This window comes from Cyprinodon variegatus, unplaced genomic scaffold (genome assembly GCF_000732505.1).
Source record: "Cyprinodon variegatus isolate N-32 unplaced genomic scaffold, C_variegatus-1.0 Scaffold73, whole genome shotgun sequence".
In the NCBI taxonomy this organism is placed as follows: domain Eukaryota; kingdom Metazoa; phylum Chordata; class Actinopteri; order Cyprinodontiformes; family Cyprinodontidae; genus Cyprinodon; species Cyprinodon variegatus.
Genome location: NW_015150526.1, coordinates 1439964 through 1462119, shown reverse-complemented (window position 1 = coordinate 1462119; position 22156 = coordinate 1439964). Strand labels below are relative to the sequence as shown.

The window sequence follows — 22156 nt, the reverse complement described above, 5'->3', positions numbered from 1 at the left end:
ATATATATATATATATATATATATATATATATATATATATATATATATATATATAATATGCTCCTATGTAATAATAATAATAATAAAATTGAACTTTATTGATCTCACATTGGAGAAATTTATCTGTGCATTTAACCTATCCCCCTGGGGAGCAGTGGGATGCCACTGTGCGGCTCCAGGGGAGCAGTGTGGGGGTGAAGGGTCTTGCTCAGGAACCCAGGGTGGAGGCTGTGGGGATCAGACCGAGTACTTGCAACCTTCTCTGAGCACAAGCACATTGCTCTAAGCCACTAGGCCAACACTAGTGGCTTATATGAGAGAGAGAGGGAGAGAGAGAGACACAGAGAGAGAGAGAGAGACACACAGAGAGAGAGAGAGAGAGAGAGAGACACAGAGAGAGAGAGAGAGAGAGAGAGAGAGAGAGAGACACAGAGAGAGAGAGAGAGAGAGAGAGGCATTTTTTTTTCTGTGTAGTGTTAATATCAATCATATTCCTCAATTGATTTTTATGATGTTTACATGCTTTTTTTTGTTTAAACTTATTTAAAATAAATAAATCACTTCTTTTGTAACTACTTCTGATACTATTACTTCTTCTACTTCTAGTACTATTGCTACTTAGTCAAAGCAGCTATATTTAGTCATGGTTTTCAATTAATTTGCAGCTTTTTGTTTCTTTTTTTTTTTTTCAAAACACATTATTGTATATTTTCTTACGGTGTTGAAGTTAGTTTCTTAATAGCCAACAGTTTTTTTTTTAGCACTCTACCTTCCTAGGAATGAAATGTCACACTTTGTTGCTTTTCACATTATGTTTTTTTAGGTAGAAATATTTGTATTTAAGTTGAAGGGGAAGTATAGGAATCTATTTTCAGCCAGCTTACTGGCAGTGTGTAGCAATCAATGGGGGAAAAGGTAGGCCTTTATTCTCTTTACAGCTAGAGAAGTTTCCAGTCACTCTGTTTCATTTTAAACCTTTCTGTAACTTCATACAAATAATCATCCCATCCCTACTCATTTTATTGCTTTATTTTGTTTTCTTCCACTCTGCTCCTATGCATTTATATTCGTCCTCTTTCCCTGTGGTCAGTGTCTCCACCTGTCTCAGTGTGTGGGCCAGACAGTGGTGGAGCTTCTCTGCCAGGGACCAAAGATCCCCAGTAGAGCTAATGGAGCAGAAAAGAGAATATCAATTAAAAGGTTATAAATATTTAACAGCAGAAATATTCAATAATATAAGGATGGGGGGTCCAAGAGACTTCTCAAGTCTCAAAGATGAAAGTTGTGGCATGATAAATGTCACCAGGCACCACAAGTGTGCACATGATTGATAGACTTTGGACTCAGTGCGATATTACACGGCTGTAAAGATGTCAATAATCATTCAGATCCCCACATTTTATATGTCCAGGATTAATGTGCTTTTAGTTGGGTAAAGATCGGAGATTCATCTAAAGAAATCTTTTTTGGTGAGATCTTCATTATCCCCTTGTGACCCTGGCACCCTACCCCCATATTAATTATTTCTCACTTACAGCTACGATCCTTCTTTGAGCTGCTTCATATGCCCTTTTTCTGGTCCTTCTGCACCAATTATACAATTTTGATGATCAAAATTAACACAGACGTCAGGGTCTGTTGAAAAACAACTTTAAATGTTGCACATCTTCCCCCAGTATTCCGCATGCGATTGTCAGCCATTCCAAGCATACCGGTATTGATCGGCTGTCCAGCCTGCAGAGACAGGTAGAAGAGGATGTCCTGATCTGATGGATTACTGTATGAGGCCCAGAGGCACAGGAACCTCAGTATTGATGTGGTTCTTTAATCCCTGGGTTGGACGTGACCTTGCCCTGTAACCTCATCCCCCGCCCCCAGCCCAGACAAACAAACACACGCAAAATCAGCTCCTGGTTTCCTAACAAACTCACCACCAGTTCCTTGCATGTTGGAGTTTAGACTTCCATCTGCTCCTGGAGGTCACTGCTTTGTCTATCAACCTGGATTCAGTGGAAGCTACATCTGATACTTATCACCTTAAGGAAAGGAAGATCAGACATGCCTTGTGATTTTTCTGTGTTTTGGTGATATATTTATGAAGCTCCCTTAATTCAATTTTACTAACTAATAATCAAACAGCTTTTGCTGTTTCAAAATTATGAGTATATTAAGTAAATGTTCATTCTGCTATAATAATTTTAATATGTTATTAGAAGCAGACCAACACAAAGTAGCACATAATTGAGAAGTGGAAAGAAAATATTAAAGATTATAAGTAATCCTTACAAACCGCAATTTAAAGTATGGCGCTCAATTGGAAATCAGCCCCTTTAGTTTGATATCCTTTATTACAATCAAGTACAACTATTTACCCGCAGGGGTTCCCTAATTAGTAAATACACCTGAGCTTGGAGAGGAAGAAAGTAACTTTCTGGAGAAGTTTAAAGCAGGATGTAGTTGTTAACAATATCTTAAACTTTGAACATCTCAAGAGGGTAATTTTCAATTAATAACCCAAAATTGGAACAAGCATAGGACAACTTCAGATCTAAATAGATCAAAGCATTTAACCTAACCTGACAAGCCAGAAAAGGAAAGCATTAAGCACTCAAGTAGTCCAAAGGTAATGCTTGAGGAGCTACTAAGAGGCATTCCAGAGATGGTTAACACAGCTAGCCATGGGCTCCAAAAAACTATTCTTCAAGAATCTCCATAGGAGTACAAGAAGTGAGAAGTTACCTTCCAACAGGGCAAAAACAACTAATCTTACAACTATCAGGTCATTTACATCAAAGCATATTTATATATTGAAATGGTCCAATCAAACTCCAGCCCAATATTCAGGCAATAGCCTGGAAAAAGACTAGAAAATTGCTCTTCACAAGCAATAAACATTCAGTCTTGCTGTTAAAGGTTTAGTGGAGAATTTTTGCGAATTTTTGAGTAGACCCGCCCTCTCCAAAGAATTTGCATATGAACAACCATGTACCCATTCTCGAGAGGGAACGCCTATTAAACACGTGCAAGAGCATGCGCGAGTCAATTTCTCCTTGTGCACGCTCTGTTTAAGTTGCTGTCTACATAGCTCTTACAAGCTTACTTTTGAAAAGAAGATTCGCTATTTGTACACGATAAGTGATAATGTGGACAAGCACGTAGGAACGCCTTATGTAAACATATCACCAGAATGATTGACAATTAGGAGTACCGCTTATTTTGATGATCCACCCAGAAAAGAACATCCTCCACTATACCTTTAAAGTCTTTAGGCTTTTGTGCAAGTATTTTAGCTTCTCGAGTGCAAAACTTGTTAATACGTCACCCAAAATAGCAACTAAAGTTCTAGCGAACAAGATTTTTATTTTTTTCAAAATATATTTACCAATCACTCCTTTCTTTATAGATCTGCAAGAAAAATAAGCACAATTTTAGTTTCACTTTAGAATTATGTGCTGTATTTGTCAATCAATCACATAAAATGATATAGTTTGTGGTATTAATTTGAAGATTCTGTAAAGGATAAACGCCTTAATGTAGTTATTGGTAGATTTCCCTGGATAAGGATAGAATATTAAAAAAGTGAGGAATTAATAATTGAAATGATGGGAAAAATGTATTTAGTTTTTAGTTTATGGTACAAATTCAACGTCTGCATGTGTGGATGAATCATAAGTCTATATTGTGTGGCTTTTGGCCTCAGTCAGAAGTGTTTCCCCAAGAGCAAGAAAGGCCTGCGCCTGTGAGGATTGGGTTGGGATTTTCATTTTCTTGAAACACCTTCTGTTCTGTTCTGCATCATCCCACCTGGGACCACGGCGCTGATATTTTTAGAGGGCATGTTCCGAGAGCCTCCGTCGCCAAGAGGGAAGGACAATGGAGGGTGTGATGTTACATCAATACTTGGCGCAAGTGGGGGGAAAGGAAAAATCCTGGGTGGCCTCAATGAGTTCTGGAACGCCTTTCCTAAAGGAATTTCATATTAGAAGAGAAGGAGGTCTTAAAATGGCTGCTATACAACCCAATATATGAACACCCACACCTGTGCATGTCGGTGCCATGCGCTCTTTGCCCTCAGGTGCTGTTAACGGTTCGCTGAATGAAAAAAAAAAAAAAGGCTTTCACCTAATGTTCCCCTGCAGAGTTGCCAGACAAGCTGAAGAACACTTTCATCAGTGTGGCTTAAAATGGCTGCTGGTTAAGTGCAAAGGTTCTTCTGCTCGACAAAACATAACCTCAGGTCAACGTTGCTTGGGTGAAAGCACTGTCTTTTAATCAGATTAACACCTAGATTTTTCTGCGTTATAGTGAGAACAAGAGATTTTTTGTGAGTAATTTGAAAGATGGTTGCTGGTTTTGGCTTAAGGTAGTCAGTGGCCCACCCTTGGCATTGCTGCGGCACAAAGACAACAAGAGACAAAACTGCAGATGGATTGAAGAATATTGATGTGCACGACCCGCGGCTGCCTGTGAGCAAGGCTGAATAATTTAAGCAAGTGTGTTGTGACGACAATCTAATGCACAACAATCTCGGTTTCTGCATTTTTTCAAACCAAGCTGTGCTCCTTGTATCTACAGCCCTGGCTTTGTCTGTCTTTTTTGATAAATGCTGAATGAAGCAGTTCAGCACACGCTTGGTGAAATTTCATATTTCTTTTGGTCCAGCCAAAAACTGCAATCCCAGATTTATTAACTACACATATTCCCATCAGTCTAGTTTCATATACTAAAGTTTTGCTTGGGTGAAGCAGGGCAAACACAACGTAAAACCATTTCTAATAACAAGAGTGTGTGTTTGTGTGTTTGAAATGAGTGTGCTCCACCTTTTTCTGCTTGTATTTTTCTAACCCCATCTTCCCACAACTTCTGTTATGGCACGAGTGGTTGAGTTACAGAGGTCCAAATTGAACCTGCATTTTTATTACAGCTTTTATTATTGTTTTTATTAAATCCAGAGTCTAGAAATCCATTTTATCGTCACCCCGAGGAAACTGTAGTACCTCACCACGCGGGTCACCCTTCTGACTATGTGGTACTGTCATTTCCTGTGGCTCTGCAGATCCAGAGTGCGCCCTCGAGAGGGTGGCGGAGGATGGTGAGGCCGGGCATCTGAGGAAGAGACTGCTCTCTCCAGAGGAAGGAGAGGAGGGAGAAGAGGAGGACGAGGAGCCTGCGCTGCACAGCTGCGACAGCTGCCGGCAGGTGTTCGAGTCGCTGAGCGATCTCACCGAACACAAGATTAATCAATGCCAGCTGACAGGTAAACAACGTTCAGCCCACTGAGCCTCCCATCCTCTCTGCCACTCAGCTCATCTCCCACTCCCACTCTTACTGCCTGTGCCTTCAATAGAGAATATGCCAAGCTATGTGTGTTAGTACACTACAACAAGGGGAGCACAACACCAGATTTTCTAGTTTTTCTGGTAAATATCCAGCAACATAGGCCTCATACACGTATGGTACTATTTATATACACCCTACAAGCTAGGACCTGGTGCACAAAAAGGCCTCTGTTCATCCTTGTACTATGAGTATTTATAATCAGAGCCATACCCTTGCTTGTTTTATTGCACATACATATCTCTTCTAACAATATCTGTTAGTGACCTGGAGTTGCTTGGTCCAGATTATCAGCTGAGAACACAACCTCCCTGTAGGAAAGTCCCCCAGCCGGTCCCAGTGCTAATATGCTGCAGTAGTGATACCTTGTGGGACTGAAGGAGAAGGATGACATCGGCAGACTATGTCATTGACCTGTTGATGGATGAATAGGACTAAAATACACTGACAAGGTGGCAGACAGAACTAATGATGTGAACTGAAGGTTTTCATGTGCTTCTCCTGGACCTGCTGTCCTCTTTTACACATCCTGATGGGCCTAGATTGAGAAATGGCATCTGAGGCACGTTCAAAGTGGCAACACAAGCCAGGATATGATTATTTGAAGTTGGATACACCCTATAAACTTCTACAGGTTGGTTAACAAAAACTTGAGGGTCCTTTTTGAGAACCCTTGCTTAGTCTGTCTTCTGTTTACATTCATGCTCAGTTTGGTTTCACATTTTGCAGTCCACAGTCAGCCGACCACAAATTATAGGTTTGACATCCCAAGAGCATTACGAAGATTTTCCATCATCTTGAAGACACAAGTCCAGTGTTTGAGGGTGTTCATTTTAGAGTATGTGTTAAACTAATAGTTGTGTTCTTTAGAGCATAAAAGCATGTTTGCTCATTACCAAAAAACAAAAGAACTGGCGTTCTTTTTTTTTGGTTGAAGACTTTATTCAAAGGACTCTCTTCAAAGGACCCCCTAAACTGCTGAAAAACCTGAAACTTCTCCATCTTGATTAAAGATTGATTCATCTTAATTTAAGAAAACCATTCAGAGGAAGGATCAATTGTTTTCCACAATGAAAGCTAAATTCCTATGTCTTTGTCTTTATTCCTTCCTTGGAAGTACTTTTTCCTGGATGACTCAGCATCTTTACCAGCAGGCCTGTCTATTGCTTCAGTTCAAGTTCATATGTATGAAATTCAAAATGCTTTCTATTTTTTTTGCAATATGCTTGATTTAAACTTAAAAATTAACTGGTTTGAAACATTTTAATGGGTGCCTCCCCTTCAGCTGTCTGTGTTTCAGTTTATGTCAGGCCCCTGCTACTGTCTCAACAGCCTGTCTGTCCTTGAGACCTTGTGAAAGTACCCCTTTAATTTTAGTTTTTTAACAGGCCGCAACCACAATCGTCAACGTATCTCATTGGCATTTTATGTAATAGAGAAAAACAATATAGCAAATAATTGGGAGTTGGGATAAAATGGATACATGGTTTTCAAATACTATATTTAAAAAAAACAACAACTACGGTATGTAGTCTTGTTTGAATTTGCCTTTCCTGTAATACTCCTGAATAGAGTCTTAGCAAAACAATTGCTTAACTAGTAAATAAGAGTCCAACTGTGCATAGTTTAATTTCAGTACAGAAACAAAAGCTACAGAAGAAACGAAGAGGCTCATGGAGGAGCTAAGTGGGAGAATCTGTTGAGACAACAATTATTTGTTATGCACTTTACAAAGCTGACCTTTATGGAAGAGAGGCAAAAAAGGAAAAACTCTAGCATGCACTTTTCTGCCATGTGGGGGATAAATGTAAAAGACTCTGGTCAGACAAGAAAAAAGTTTAACTTTTTTTTCCTATATAGAAAACACTTTAACTTTGCTTAACACCTTAAACACACTGTTGCTACACAGCTATGTGGATGCCTTTAATTTGAGAAGAAGAGGTTTTAAAAAAAAACGTGGATCCAATTAATTACTCGACAAACCAGGAAGAGAACCTGTATTTGCTTCAAAAGACATTATCTTTTCAGTATCCCTAAACAGGTAGTCAGCTCTATAAAGCAATAAATAAGGTGAAATCCATGTATATTTTTTTTTCTTCCACTTTGCAACTAAGCAGTACTTCGCCTTGTTGTAATTTCCAGAGAAATCCAGAGAAATGTGTTTGTAGCGGGACAAAAGGTCAATAATGCATGAATACTTTTAAAAGGAAAACAAAAGATTCCACATAGCAGGAAAAATAAAAGTCTTTTGTAAACTGCAATATTCAACAATGGTCATACTGACTCAGTAATATTTTTTTCCATAATTAAGCCCAATCTTTTGTAAATGTCAATCTAACAGAAAAATAACTCTTAATTGCTCAATGATAGGAGAAAAGAAATTGTTTGGATAAGGGCCCCTGTGGAAACTAAACAAAAGAATCTAATTGCCATTAGGGTATTGTGATTGTGCAGAAACACTCTATTAGTATTCAAACGCAGCGGGAAAAAGGAAACTTCTAGATGGCATACTAAGTACTTAGAATGTTGGTGCGTGTACATGCTTGTTTGTGTGTTCTCAGGAATATTGAAAGATTTCCTACGTGGCATTATGTAGACATCCATGACCAATTAATCAGCCTTACATCGAGCCTCTGCTCACAGATGGATGCTTTATTAGAACCATTTTCTAATCAACTGGCAGCACCTGCTAAACTTTCAGTTTTGTATAATTTTTTTTTTTTTTTTTTTTTGTGGTTTACAAATTGCAGAGCTCGACTGGAACCAATCCACATTTTCAATTTCATTCAAGATTTGTATGCTGACAGAACTCTGTCCTACAGAGTGTTACTAGAATCACACAAGACAATATATGCAGACATTTTCTGGCCTCTTTGTCTTTTTACAGTTCACTCCTAGGCTTCATTTTTATATAACAAATAGTTGAAAAAATTGATATTTCTTTTTTTTTTATCACATTTGCAGGTTTTCTTACAGGATTTGTGAAGCAATCATTATAATAAAAATGAAAATAAAGACAATGGAACATACATCTGTGAGACAAAACAAGCTATAAAGTCAAAACGGCTAGTTGACCACGCCCGATGAATAGAAAGACAGAGAAAGATGTTACATGCAACCTCGATCAATGGCAGCCATTGTCTCTCCCTCCATCTAGCAGAGGTGTAACACCTTTCCATGCACTTAAGCTGTGACCACTGCAGTGCGCTAAGGGAGCGCATGGGTATGGATTGCCTGGTGTCCCCGATGCGATCGGTGGTATTGATCGTACTAATGCTGGACTGCAGAGGAAGGCAAGAGCATGAGAAAGGGAGCAAGGGAGGAAGAGGGAGATGGGGGAGAGGGAAACAGGGAGAGAAAGTGCTGCAGGAATGCATCCCCAGGGAGCCCGTCTTGGGCTGGGGCAGGGCTTCAGGAATGCTCCCCAGGAGATCCCAGTGAAGGCTAAGGCAGGGCTGGAAGAATGCTCCTCCAGAGAGTTGAGAAAGTGGAAGCTGGCTGGGGCAGGGCTTGAAGAATGTTCCCCTAGAGCACCCCTTTAACACTGGGGCAGAAGCAAGGGGGGAGTTTGTGGAGCTGGGGGTGGGGAGTTTTCCTCAGGCTCCAGGATGGCTGCAGATCAGGTTTCCGTGTGGGGATCAGCATCCTGCCGACAGGGCTTTAGGCTGCCCTAGGGAGGAGACAGGAGGCTGGAGGCACAGCTATTCCACAGGCCTTTCCAAAAACAATTCACAAATACTTTATCTCAGCTCTCCCTCATATTGTTACAGATCCTCCACAAAGAAAGAGGAGAAGTATCTGTATTTTGACTTTTGCTCTCCATTGGTGCAAGATATGTTCATTTAGCAGATATGAGATTGCAGCTGTATTCAATGCAGCCTACCCTCAGACCCCCTCACCTTGTCTCATTTCCACGTGTTTATTAGCAAGCCCACACTGTAAATAAAAAGAATACCCCTTGCTCAAAGTTTATTTCAAAAGATTACATTTTCGGCATCATTTCTCCAATCCCGTCTCTCCGATGGTATTTGAATAGCCGAGCCCACACACCGGCTGTCAGCCTGGTGGCTATTCTTTCATTACGGGTCCAGTTCCCCTGAGCAACACCTTTTCTTGTGTCCTTCACTTGAGGAGGGGCATGCCCCCACCCCTCACCCCCAAGAGAGATCCTTGCCCTGCTATTTTAACCCTCTGTGAGATGACCTTTTTAATAAGTGTCTTTCTCTGTTTTCCTGCCGGCCACTGTGTGAGCAAACAGAGCATGTCTTCTGCTTCCTTCAGATAAAGGAATCAATCAGAGAGGGTGTGAGAGAGAAAAAAAAAGAGAAGACAGATAACTGGGCCATATATGGATTTATATTATGCAGATTTCCCCTTTCCGCATCCTTGTAGACGATGCAGAGTGCTCTCAACTTCAATATGAAAACACTTTCAGATTTATGAGAAAATACAAATAAAACACTAATTCTCAGTGAGAAACAATAAAAGCCCGCGCAACGCTGAAGATGCTGATTTGATTGGAAAAGTTCAGATACAGACAAAGTCTTCCACTGCATTGGGGAAATACACACTGTGTTTTTCAAAGTATGTGTCTAGTGGATATAGTCCTTCCATTTTTATCATTTCTCAGATTTTTCAAATGATTATTATTTGAGAAAAACGTTATAAGTAAATCAGTTTTAAAATCATTATTTATTATGGGCAAAAAAGCAATCCTAACCATCCTGGCTCAATATGGGCAAGGAATTAGCCCCTAAATCTATCAGTTCCACAACTTTGGCTGACAGTAACAGAATTATTTTTTCACATAACTATGCAGGAGTTCTGTTCAACTATTAAAAGCATTGTTTTAAGCAGTCTCTTAGTCTGAATGATCTGTCAAGGGTCAGGCTATTGGTTTGGTCTGTCCCAACTTTAAGTAAACAACAATAAAACAATATCTTTTTTATGTCTCTTAGAAGAAATGTAGCTGAAGTTTTTTTTTTCGGTCAGTCAATGATGTCTGACTAATATCTTATTTGGATTTATAGGTTATGACTATTGTTTGCTGTAGTCCTACAGCCTTAGAAATAACATTTTTATCCTTCAAAAACTGATAGATATCACTATCTTGACCTTTGTTCAGGACATAATGTATTCCTTTTTTAGGTCTTTAAGTCTACAGCAAAGTCTCAATTGGGTTTTAATTAAGTAAGACCAGAGTGTGGCTAATGAAACAAACTCAGCTTTAAAAAAAAATATGTGGTCAATGACAGTTAATCTTTTGACAACTTTTCAAACTGGTTTGGCGTAATTTGGGTATGTTTTTGTCAAAAAAATGTACTATTTAAAATCTTCATTTTGTAGTTATTTGTGTAATTGCTTTTAAATGTGTTTTAAATGTAGCTTACTTACTGAAAAAATAAAGACAACATCAGTGCTGTACATTGTCCTGGATCTATTTTAATCACGAAAGATTAGCTTTAAGTTTTGGGATAATTTGCATCCTGTATTTTGGTCAATACCATGGAAATGTTAAGCAATAGCCTCAGCTATGAACAACTTTTTTTTCAGTAGATTTTGTACTGTTTCCAACAGGCTTTTATTGGTTGTTTCTATCCATCTTCAAACTTTGCATATTGATCCAACAACTGCTTTGCGGCTGTCAAGAAGTATGTGCCAAAGTGTGTCAACTTTATTTGCTTCAAAAGGGCTCACATAAGAGGAAAGCGACACGAGTAAGACCTGATTAGCCGAATTCTAAGCTGCCGCTGCCGTTCATCAGAAATTCTGCTGTGTTTTTGCCGAGGCGTCTTGCGACATCCCAGTACAAAGAGCAGCGCACACTGATTACAAGGCTTTGAAAGGAGGAGAGGCGGTCAAGGGAGAATAGCTACTTCTGGCACAACGCAGCCACTGAAAAGAGACCTCATGCTAGAGTGAGCTCTCACAATTGGGCTCAAGTTGTTTTTTTTCTCTGTCTATGTATTTGTGTGTTTGTGTTGTTGGAGGGTAAGAAAAATAGGTATGAAGGTATATTAAGGGTAAGAAGAAGAACAGAGAGAGTAAGGTAGTATTAAAGTAGATGTTTGACTGCATGGTATATTCTCCTTGTGTGTTCCCTGTTGCAACACTGCCAGTTACGTTAACAGGAGTGTCATTAGGAATTCAAAGCATATGCCCTCACGAGGATGCCCTCTTTCTCATCCCCCGATGCTTCACATAGCACGCATTATGCACTATATAAAGTATTTATTGGTCTTTGTCAGACTTGGGTTGTATTTCCAAAATAGGAAAAGAAAAGTTTTTAAAGTATAAATGAAAAAAGTAACCAACTCTTTCTCACTCTACCATCCACCTCATCTAAGAAAGTTTGTCTTTCTCACATGTATTCTTGTTTAATCAGTAAATGGTGTAGGCATGCCAACATGTGCAGACACACAAATATCACAGAGTACAGATCACAGCACCTGTATGTTTGCTGGTTGCATTTAGGATGACACATAATTTGTCACACGGGAGACCCAACACATGCTGGGACTTCCTCCGGTTGACCTCTTTCTTAAGTAGGTAGCCACAATAGCAGGGAGGATGTGTGGACAAAACAGAGATAATTCCATGTCCTCAGCCAGAGCTGCCCTCAGTGGGTAAAAATCCTGTATCAGGGTCACTATTATTACCCCACCCCCTATTTGGCATACCTTTCAAAATGCTGACCAGTGGTATGACAATGACCGGCACACGGAGCCGTTTTCTTCATGTCTCATGCTCTCTATCTCTCCCTGGCCCTTGCTCGGCTCTCTCTTTGTTCACTGTCTTCCTCAGCCTGCAAGTCTTTTTCAGCGGCACAAGCAGGAGAATGGCACATTAAATCTTAATAGGACTGCGTCTGGCCGTGTAGAATTGCAGAGCGTGTTAAGCCGGCGCTTTCCTCCCCCTTGGCACACGCTCTTGGAAGTGGAAAACAATTGAATAAAAGAAACCGCTCCCTCCCTCTGTAACACAAGTGACTTTGGCTGCACTGCTAAAGCTATGAGACTTGAACCTACTCCCGCTCACAATTGGCTCAAGCTCTAACCAAGAAATAAGGGATAACGGAAGGGAGTGTTTTTCCAGATGGAAACGCATGAAAGGTACCTCAAAGGTTAACCCGATCACCCTCGATCAGTTGTAGCAGGTTAGCCCTTTCAACGTAAACTACTGCTGATTTGGACAAGAACCCGAAAAAAATATTGGTAAACTGCATCGGGTTCCGATGTACTGTAGGTAGAAGGGAACCAGTCTATGCAGAAGCAAAGAGCCTAGACCTGCTTTGTATGAAAAGCAAAGGTAGTAATTAGTCAGTGGTGAGTTGACTGGTAGTGTCTCTACAGCTCAGCACTGTGGGGTGGGGCTGTGGGAGGTAGATAAGGCCAGCTGTGGGCTTATCTATTCGAAAGCCTGCCAGGCAAATCCAGTGACTGACCAGCAGCATTTTATTTACAGCATCATTAATGCTACATAGGTTGTGTGAAGTGGCTTAGAAGACTATAATGCAAAAGAGGGAAAAGAACAGGACAACAAAATTTTTTTTATCCATCTGAAGTACATAGGCGCCGGTTGACCTGTTTTGTGATTTTGAAAGGATGGAGCTTGCGGAGATGTTTACCAGGTAGGCAGCTAGTGGAAAGGCATGGAGAGTGAGCTTGGATCTTTCCTCTGGGCTTTGCACACTCGCCTCTGGGCCCCCAGAATTTAAATGATTTTCTTTTTTCCTCTTTTACACATAGGATTCCTCACAAGAATAATAATGAAGCTAATACAGAGAAACATATCTACAGACAAAGAGAAGGCAAAATATGTATTTGAAAAACTTTGTGGACAAAAAATACTTATCTGTTGTTTTTAGTTGATATTGTGATGCCGAGTCAATCTGCAGAAATTCTGTTTTACATTGGCATTGATCTTCAAAAGGTTTGTGTCAAATATAAACATACGCAAATGTTTTAGATTGTAATTTTATGATGATTTGTCAAAAGATGCAAATTTGTTGTATGTCAGAAATTTGGATTATACCCAGTTCAAAATGTTTTAATCTCCTTCATTGGTAGTTTTTATCCAGATAGCATTGGATAACAGCCAAATCTTGCTAGCTTATCACCTTTAATTTAAATTAAACATCTAAAGAAGTTAAGATCTCAGAATGTTGCTATATTATACTTACAAATTGTCATGGTGATTTTTTTTCTTCTAAAAAATAAAATTGGAACTTTGTGGCCTTGATTTATATAAAGTACAATATTTTCCAGAGTAAGCCACTAGGCCTACTTTTTTTCACGCTCTAAAACATGTGGCTTATGCAAAGGTGCCGCTTTTCTGTAGATTTATCTTTAACTGCCAGACTGTTCAAACTTCCATCACAAAAGAGAAAATGTTCTGCACAACCTACTGCTAACATTTCAAGACATGGCCGCCCACCTAAACTGGCAGACTTTGCAAGGAGAGCATTAATCAGGGATGCAGCAGAACTCTGAAGAAGGACCTCTAAGTTTTTAAACCTGACGTTCTTGTATTTTTTTATAGACTAGCAAAATCAAAGCCATTTCTTATACAAAACATATTATAAACTTATTGCTCATGATTATAATCACTGTTTGCTTTAACCTATATATGCAACATTGAAAACATGTACAAATAGGATTTTTGTTCTGTTTTTTATGATAACATATGATATCCTGAATTAAAAATGTTTTCTAAAGCACTTTTATTTTGTCCTGCTGCCCCCTACTACATGCCATTAAATGCATCCTACCCAAGAAGCCATATGTGACAAGTTGGGAGTAAGAATGATAATTTACCCCAGAAATAAATAGAAAATAATTAATAATAAAAGGCTCACCAGCCAAAGCACATTTTCAGACACCTAGCAGAAACATTCAGACTTTTAAACCATTTTTGTTGATAATACTTAATGAAAAGGTCAAAGGATTTTGTTAATGTCTGTGTGGAAATATACTGCACATTGATCCCCAAAGGGCTTTTTCCTTAGACAGGTTTTGCCAAACTCACCAGTAATGGGAGGAAAGAAAGGCAGGAGATGAGGGTGGTGGAAAGAGTGACCAGTCCGACAGGTTTATGTCTCCCCCCAGGCCTAGTTCGGTGGAGCAGGCCCACAGGAAGAAGCAGAGCCAGCTGTGACGGCATCCTGCCTGCCACAGTGGTTTGGAAGCTTTGGGGTTACACTATCGCCGACTCAACATTTCCCCCTATCCTGTACCCCTCCCAGGGGTTGTTTTTGTTGGCCAAAGGGTGGTGTTTGGGTGGGGGCCCACTGCTATGGGGGCTCCTTAGAACAACCACTCCTCTGCTTGAGTATGTAGGGAACTAGAGTCAGCAACTCACAAGGACAGATATCATGTAAAGAAACCCATTTGTTCCTTAGCATTAATTGCCATTTTCAGACTGGAAGGTGTGTTCATAAATTCAGTTTTATGGGCAGGATGGGTGTCGTTTCAGGTCTCCAAGGCCACCAACTGGGCTGTGCTTTGGCAAAGGGGAAATCATGTGTCGCTACAGAATGTAATGGTCTGACAATAAAGCTATGTGTTATAAGAAATACAAAGATGTCCTTTAATGTTAAAAGCAGTGGACAGTAGGTGGTACAGTCTCACTTAAAATGTAAAGTCCACCTAATCCATTTAAACTACAATCTCTTTAACTGATCAGTTATACTGAAGGAATCATTCAAATGGATCAGCAACTTCTCTTCAACAAGTGACACAGGATGTTGAGAAGCTATTAAGTTTGCCAGCTTGATTGATTTGTATGTAATATTCTTAAAAAATAAATTCCTCCATTTAAAAGTACCTTAGAAGATGCTGCAGTATGTAAACAGACCTTTACTTTAGCAGAACAAAGATCAGCTTTCACCATCTCTTCTGATGATTACAATCATTCCATACAGTATGTGATGCATGAGTACTTGAGTCAGATTCTCAAAATCCATCATGAGCGACTGACTGACAGCTAAGAGAGAGATGGTGGTGAAGTAAACAGAGTGATAATCTTTATATTAGAACATTATGTGCCCCCAGCCAAAGCATGATGCATCTTTCTCATCATGAATTTAGTTTGTCGAACATACCCCACAAACAAAGTCAACAGACAAAACCATCTTGTGATTGGATTTTAATCCAATTGCATTATTATTCAGGCCTCCCATTGGTCATTCATTACTCTCACATGGAGCTTGTGTGGGTTGTTATCACCCAATCAGACTCAGGACTGTATTCTGGAGAGCATGCTTTCGTTTGCATCCTTTAAACCCTGTGAGCTTTCCCTCTCTCTTGGTCCGCCAACGGAATACCTAATTCCAAAGTAAACTGATTGCTCTCTCCAACAAGATTACGTTGTGATGATGTTATCCAAATGAGACCACTACTAAGATGCTACCAGGGTAGGCAAGGATGCTTACCGCAAGTTGACTGATCAGCATGTTAAGAGAAACAAGGTTGGGGAAAAGAAAAAGCAGAGAAAGCAAGGTATAGAAATTGAAAAAGTGTGATAGAGTTGTGTGTGTAGGGGGCAGGAGGTTTAAGCTGAAATGTAATTTGCTTCTCACCTCAGGCGACTGGGCTCTGAGTCCGGTAAATATGCAAACAAGCTTAGCCTTGCCATCAATATAAAGGCCCTAGATGATTACTAATCTGTGCCAGACTAGATTGAGATCTATCCCATGCAACATCAGGGGAAGAAGTGAGGCCAAAGTCCAAACTTCATCTCCACGTTGGCTACGCCTATCATGTATGTTTAGGAGTATGGATGCAGTTGGCCTTGAAGTTGGTCTAGTTTGTGATGCATACAAATCATCTACCAATAATACTATGCGTTTTAAACCTATAGAATGTTTTGAAGGTACTTGTCATGTAACTTCTCTGCAACCTTTGACAATATTATCAATTAATCTATTTTCATTATACAGAAACTCTTGGATGTGGAGTATTTTTGTTTACCAACCCATTGTCATTCCCCATCTTTAATCAGGGATAAAACAAACCTATGGGACATGGGCGGGTCTGGAGTCATTAGGTGTGTGCAAGGCTTACCCAGACAGCCAGATAAACCAGATGCCTCAGGATTGCCAGGGGTCATCTCTTAGTTAGAACATGTTGTTGATGTCCTTGTCTCTCTTTAGCTCTTATTCTCTACCCGTATCCCTTCTTTTACTCCCCTTCATCATTTCTTTCTTTCCCTTTCTCCTTCCTTGATTGCACTGTTTAGTCATCACAAACACAAAGGTCCATGTTGGAGCTTAGCAGTTGAGGAACCTGTCAGCTAAAGGGAAGGAGGAAAGACAGACTGGGGAGTTGTCTGTGGCCCTAGGTTGGATGCCTGAGGGTGTGCTACGTGTGGAGGATAGTTAGTGCAGAAGGACACACTGCAGTCTGCAGGTGAATCCACTCGTTTTGGAAGACTTCATGCATTTGAATCATCTCCTCTAGGGGAAGGCGTTATGACTTCCTTTTCACCAAAGAAACCTTGATATGAAATGCAGCAAAAGTTGCGTTTCTCTTCTTTAAATTTGACAGGGCTATGTACACAGAAAACATAATTTAAGTAGTTTTTTTTTTCATCCTAAACATAATTGGCTATTCCCTGTATTTTAGAGTGTGTTTCTAGCATTGAGCCTTACCCTCTGCAGAGAGTGCACAAGGCTTGAGGATGTTTACCTGGCATGGTGCCTGTTGTAGCTGCCCTCCTGTTGAGGGAAAGCAGGTCAGGCTATAGCTTTGTGGTTGTTTGTTTATTTGTTTCCACATGTGAGCATTTTTGCAGGTCTATATTAAATTGTGAACATGTATGTCTTTTTGTGCATTCATGTGTGTTTGCAAAGCAGATAGGGAGATCACTGGAGTCTCTAAGTGCATTACATTTCAGTAAAAAAGATTTGTTTCTCTATGGCAAGCTCCTATTTTTCAAGGGAAGAACATTGTTATTTGATGCTGTGGTGGATGGTTGGTATCTACTATCTTTCAGCTGTGACATCAGTCTTCAACTTATCTATCCCTCTGCTCATTTACTCATTCATCCATTTATCTATCCTCATCTCTGGCCAAAGGGCCATGTCTTTTTGTGGCCCCGATAATCTTGGCCAATTTCCTCAGCAATTTGTTTCCGACCCAATCAGCCACCTGGTCAAGCAACATCAAGCTTTTCAAGGTAGAACCGTTCATCCCAGCAAGCCTCTTTCTAACAATCACATTTGATGTTTTTTCCCTCAACTCAAAGCTCACGTATTTTCTTTTCTGTCTTAGAGTTTCAACTCAGTCCTGCAGTAGACCACTAACTTTTCTTCTAGTCTTTACAAAGCTCTGCTCAAGACAGTAAAAAGGGGGATTTGATTAAGGCAAAAAATACCAGCATGGTTCTTTGGACAAAGAGAATGTATGTTTCACAATATAGCATCTCCCAAGTATGTTAAGGCACACACTTGTGAATAAAACAGGATTATTAGCAGCTGCAGTTCCCTTCTACATAGTAACAGATGACATATAACTCTCAGTACAAAAGGGTAAAAATCTAACTTGGTCAGTTGGATACCAGACAGCTTGTCAACGCTTTTATCCTTCTCTGTTTGCCCATTCTAGCCGGTTTTTGCATTGTAAAATAACTAAAAGCAAAGCCATATTTGGCAAGTCTTTCTTGTACTGCATACTGACATCTAGTTGTTTACCATATAGACAACGCCATTCATTGCAATTCTGCAATTCCCTAAAACTTCTTTGATGTAAACTTTGGAATATATTATATTCAAAAACAATGCATGCAAATTCTACTAGCCAGTACTAGTTTTGGCCAGACTCTACCCCTCACCTTGAAAGGGATAGTTTTTATATATAGTTAGGGGCTTAGGTTCTAAATTGGTGAGACATCATGATGTAGAACAAGTAGGAAAGTGGGAAAATTGTGGGTAAATCATAAACAATATTGTCATGGCGAATTATCTACAGTAGTATCACACTTGCATGTTTTCCCAATGTTGTGAATCTCTAGCTGTTAACCTTGACCGCAGGCTGTCAATGTTTCCCAATGTAATTCACCACTTCTTCAAAACCATAAAGCATGGCACCTTTATAGACTTGTTTTAAGTGAACCCGAGACCAGCTGATTGTATAAATTGAACTAGACATCAGTATTTGCCAACATAGCTTTAGAGATGAACAAATAACAGCTGCATAGAATCAGACTTAAAAAAACAAAACAAAACGGATCTGCCCCTTAAACTTACCATTTACATTTAGATGATAACAAGTGTCAATGGTTTAAAGAAACACAAGCTGCAGTAGTTTTACCTCTGGAAAAGATTGGCTTCCATTGTTTACTCGACATTTTCCAAACTATTCTCTATCTTGGGTTTCTTATCATCATTTTCAAATACACTCTCTTTCTTCTGCCCTCCCTCCATCCTGTCATGGCTCCTCAGTATTCTGCTGCTGTCTTGTGTGGAGTGATTTTGCCCAGACACGTCTGGCTCTGGGTAAAGTGCAGTCCCTTGAGACTGTGCTCCGCAGCCCCAGGTCGCTAGCACCATGAATACATTATGATCCCCATTTCCATCCTGTTGCCACGGCAGCACTTTTTGAGCCGCAGGGCTATTAAGACGTGTGCTGTCGATACCCTGATAGGAGCAGAAGTTGGATCTTGAAGCTGGCCTTTGATCAGATTTCATCCTCCCACTAACATTTGTGGGGGGGGGGGGTCAGAAAGAGATGGAGATAGAGAGGGTCTTGGGATTTTTTTATTGGTTTGACAAGCTCACCTGGTGAACATAAGCATGTTATACATTCATCCTCCAGCATTTCCTTTCTCTCAATGCTTTATCTCTCTGTTTCCAGTTTGGAACAACCCCCCTGTATTCATATTTCCTTCGCTCCACCCATCACCGCAGTTTAGCTACGGCAGCATTTTACGCAGACTCGCTCTGCTCTACGAAATTCTGCTATCCTCACAAAAGAAGCAACTCCCGTACCTTTTATTGTTCTCTTTTTTCTTTTGGGGATGATGTATAAAACATGGTGCCTCAGGTAGAGGATGTTGGGTAGGAAGCCATGTCCCCCTAAATGGCCAGCCGTGTGCATGCGCCTAACACTTCACTGAGCAATCTGTCAACATGTCAGCAACACATGTTTTGTAAAAAGCCTCTGGTGGGAGCCAGGGGAAAAAAGGCACTCCTGCCAGACCAGAGAGGAAATGCTTTTTTCTCCTCTATGCAGTGGATTTTCTATTGCTGGTGCTGTGTCCCACGGGTCCCCCCCCACCACCCTTTCCTCCCCCACACGCACACCCGTTGTCTGCACTTCAGAAATTTGAACTGGGGACCCTCGAGGGGGTTTACAGGGAAGGTGGGGGTAGGCTGGGAGGGAAAAGGCTCCTTTTTTTTTTTTTTTTCAAAGCGTATGAAATTGTGAAGGTATATTGTGGCAGGTCCCCGAGCGGTCTTTTCTAATACCTGAGTTTCTGGCGAAGCTGGAAATTACCAGCGGCTTCCCCGAGGGACGGCTTTATCCACACCAGGAAGGAGAGCAGAACTCAGTGGGGAGGTTACTTAATGCATGGCTGAAATAAAAGAATTTCTGAAAGACAGAGGCTGAAAAGCTATTTTTTTTTTCAACCAACCCCCCCTTCCTCATTCCAGTTCTCCCTCTCTCTTTTCCTCCCCAGAAGTATAGTTTACTACTCTCTGCATCCTCTTGAAGGGTTCTAGTTTAATAAACTTTCAGAGGATCCTGCTGGTGCAGACAGCTAGACAAATACCCTTGTGTGTTCTCTTTTGTCGAAGATACAGCTTTTTGTTATGTTCTTGCAAATTTGATTTCTCCCTCTGTCTTTCTTTTTCTCCGCCACCCTCTGTCTCTCTCCCCTTCTGCATTTGTCTTCATCTCCCACATCCTCCGCTTGCTTTCTGTCTCCTGTTCTGATTCCACACAAACACACACACACACTCAAAGTTAAACTCTGTCTCTTGTGGTTGGATTTATTGTTTGGTCTGTCTGTTCGTTCTCTCCCCCCTCTGCGCTCCCTTTTGTTTTCTGTATGTTTTGTTGTATTGTACAGAGAACCCTAGATGCAGATAGAATGCAACCAGTTGCCCTGGGTGAAGACTGTGCATAAGCAACCCTTGGTATCTATTTAACAAAACATATTCATCTATTTACGCATGACCAAGTGGATAAAACTCCTCCTACGAAGCAGCGTGACATATTTCCCATCAGGGAATAAAAGCGTATTATTTCTTGGGGTAAATGATCTTTACTGAGTGTTGGGAAATTCAAATCATCAGCAATCAGTACCTTTTTTAAACACTGATAGATAATTAACCTTACCATGTTCTTAAACTCATAAAACAACAACATAAAATCCTCATCCATGTATAAAAGGCCTCTTCTTATTCCCTCTATCCACGTTTCCCTATGCTGTTGGTAAATAATTCAACCTCCTCCCTGTAACAAGTGCTGGCCTTAATAGGAAGCAGTACCTGTAGTTGGGATAAACAAGCCAGTTGGCCTCAGCAGTGAAACAGAGGGATTTGGGCTTCATGAGGGCAGAAGAATAAGTCGTTTCCTTCTGAAAGGCAGAGTCGACTGGCTGACATTAATTAAGCCCTATAGGATAAAGGTTATCTGAAGCCTAGCAAAGCAGAGACTGTGCATGTGGGATGCTACGTCTGCCGAATCCTAATCAAGACTTCTTATTAAAGTGACATGTACGGGGTTTACTCATGTATGATGTGTGCAGTTGTTATTTTCCCAAATATGGTCTGTTTATTGGAGTCATGGTATAAAAATATCAGACTTAACCGAATAAAGGAAAAGGCTTAGATACAAATGTTACTGCTAATTTAAGCATACAAATAGAGAAAATATTTTTCAAAAGTTGGTCTACCACCAAATAACATCTGACATCCAAATAACATCTGAAAATAATAATCTGCTGATTTAAAGCGATGCATCTATAGCTAGATTAAAGTATTTGGGAATTTTGTATATAATGCTAAAGTTTGTTACTACTCACAGTTCACCGCACCTCAAAAGGTGTATTTCTGACTCAGAATGTCTTCTTCTACTTGTTAAAGAGGCTTACAAAAATCAATCATTCACCTTACGCCCTCAAACACTCGATATATTTTGAGAATTGTCAGGAAAATAATGGACACAATGAGTTCTGGAAAGAAACACAAGTTTTACTGAAATACAGATTAGATTATCATCTCAGTATATTTATTTTCTCTATGCTTTAAATATTTGTTGATGCTTCTTGTTATTAGAAGAGCAGAACAATGTTCTGGTAAAATACAACTAAAAAGGTTTCCTGACTGAGACAGTAGATGCAGTCAGATGTGCATGTCTTTTAATTAGGCTATGGCTTAGATCAAATTTTGGATTTAATCTTTATCCAAGAAGTTGGTAAATGATTTACTGTCTGATTTAGGATTTTTCCACAACACAAAGCGAAAACAAAATAACACTGATTAGTTAAGAATAGTGGCTGCTCATTCGCGGAATGATTAGCAAGAAGTGAACTGAAACAGACCCCGCCTCTCTCTTGGTACTCCGGCTTCCTCCCACAGTCTAAAAATATGACTGTTAGGTTTATTGGCCTCTCTAAATTCTCTAATTCTTAGGTGTGAGTGTGTGCGTGAGAGGTTGTTTGTCCTGTTTTTCTCTGTGTTGCCATGCGATGGACTGGCAACCTGTCCAAGCTGTAACCAGCCTCATGGACATTGACAGCTGGAGATAGGCAGCAGCACATCTCACGACCCCATCTAGGACAGAGGATGGATGGATGGATGGATGGATGGATG

At 40.2% G+C, this 22156-nt stretch overlaps 1 protein-coding gene across 9 annotated transcripts in view; it reads left to right on the top strand.

Annotated features, from left to right (window-relative positions):
• znf521 (zinc finger protein 521) overlaps positions 1 to 22156 on the top strand; it is a 123477-nt gene that overhangs the window by 14347 nt on the left and 86974 nt on the right. For 7 of the 9 annotated variants that reach the window (XM_015372518.1, XM_015372520.1, XM_015372527.1 and 4 more), the window contains one exon: positions 5057 to 5257. The exons of the other annotated variants lie outside the window; for them this stretch is intronic. In XM_015372518.1, coding sequence (XP_015228004.1) covers positions 5057 to 5257 — 201 coding nt within the window. The remainder of the gene's footprint in view (positions 1 to 5056; positions 5258 to 22156) is intronic. 9 annotated transcript variants of the gene reach the window in all.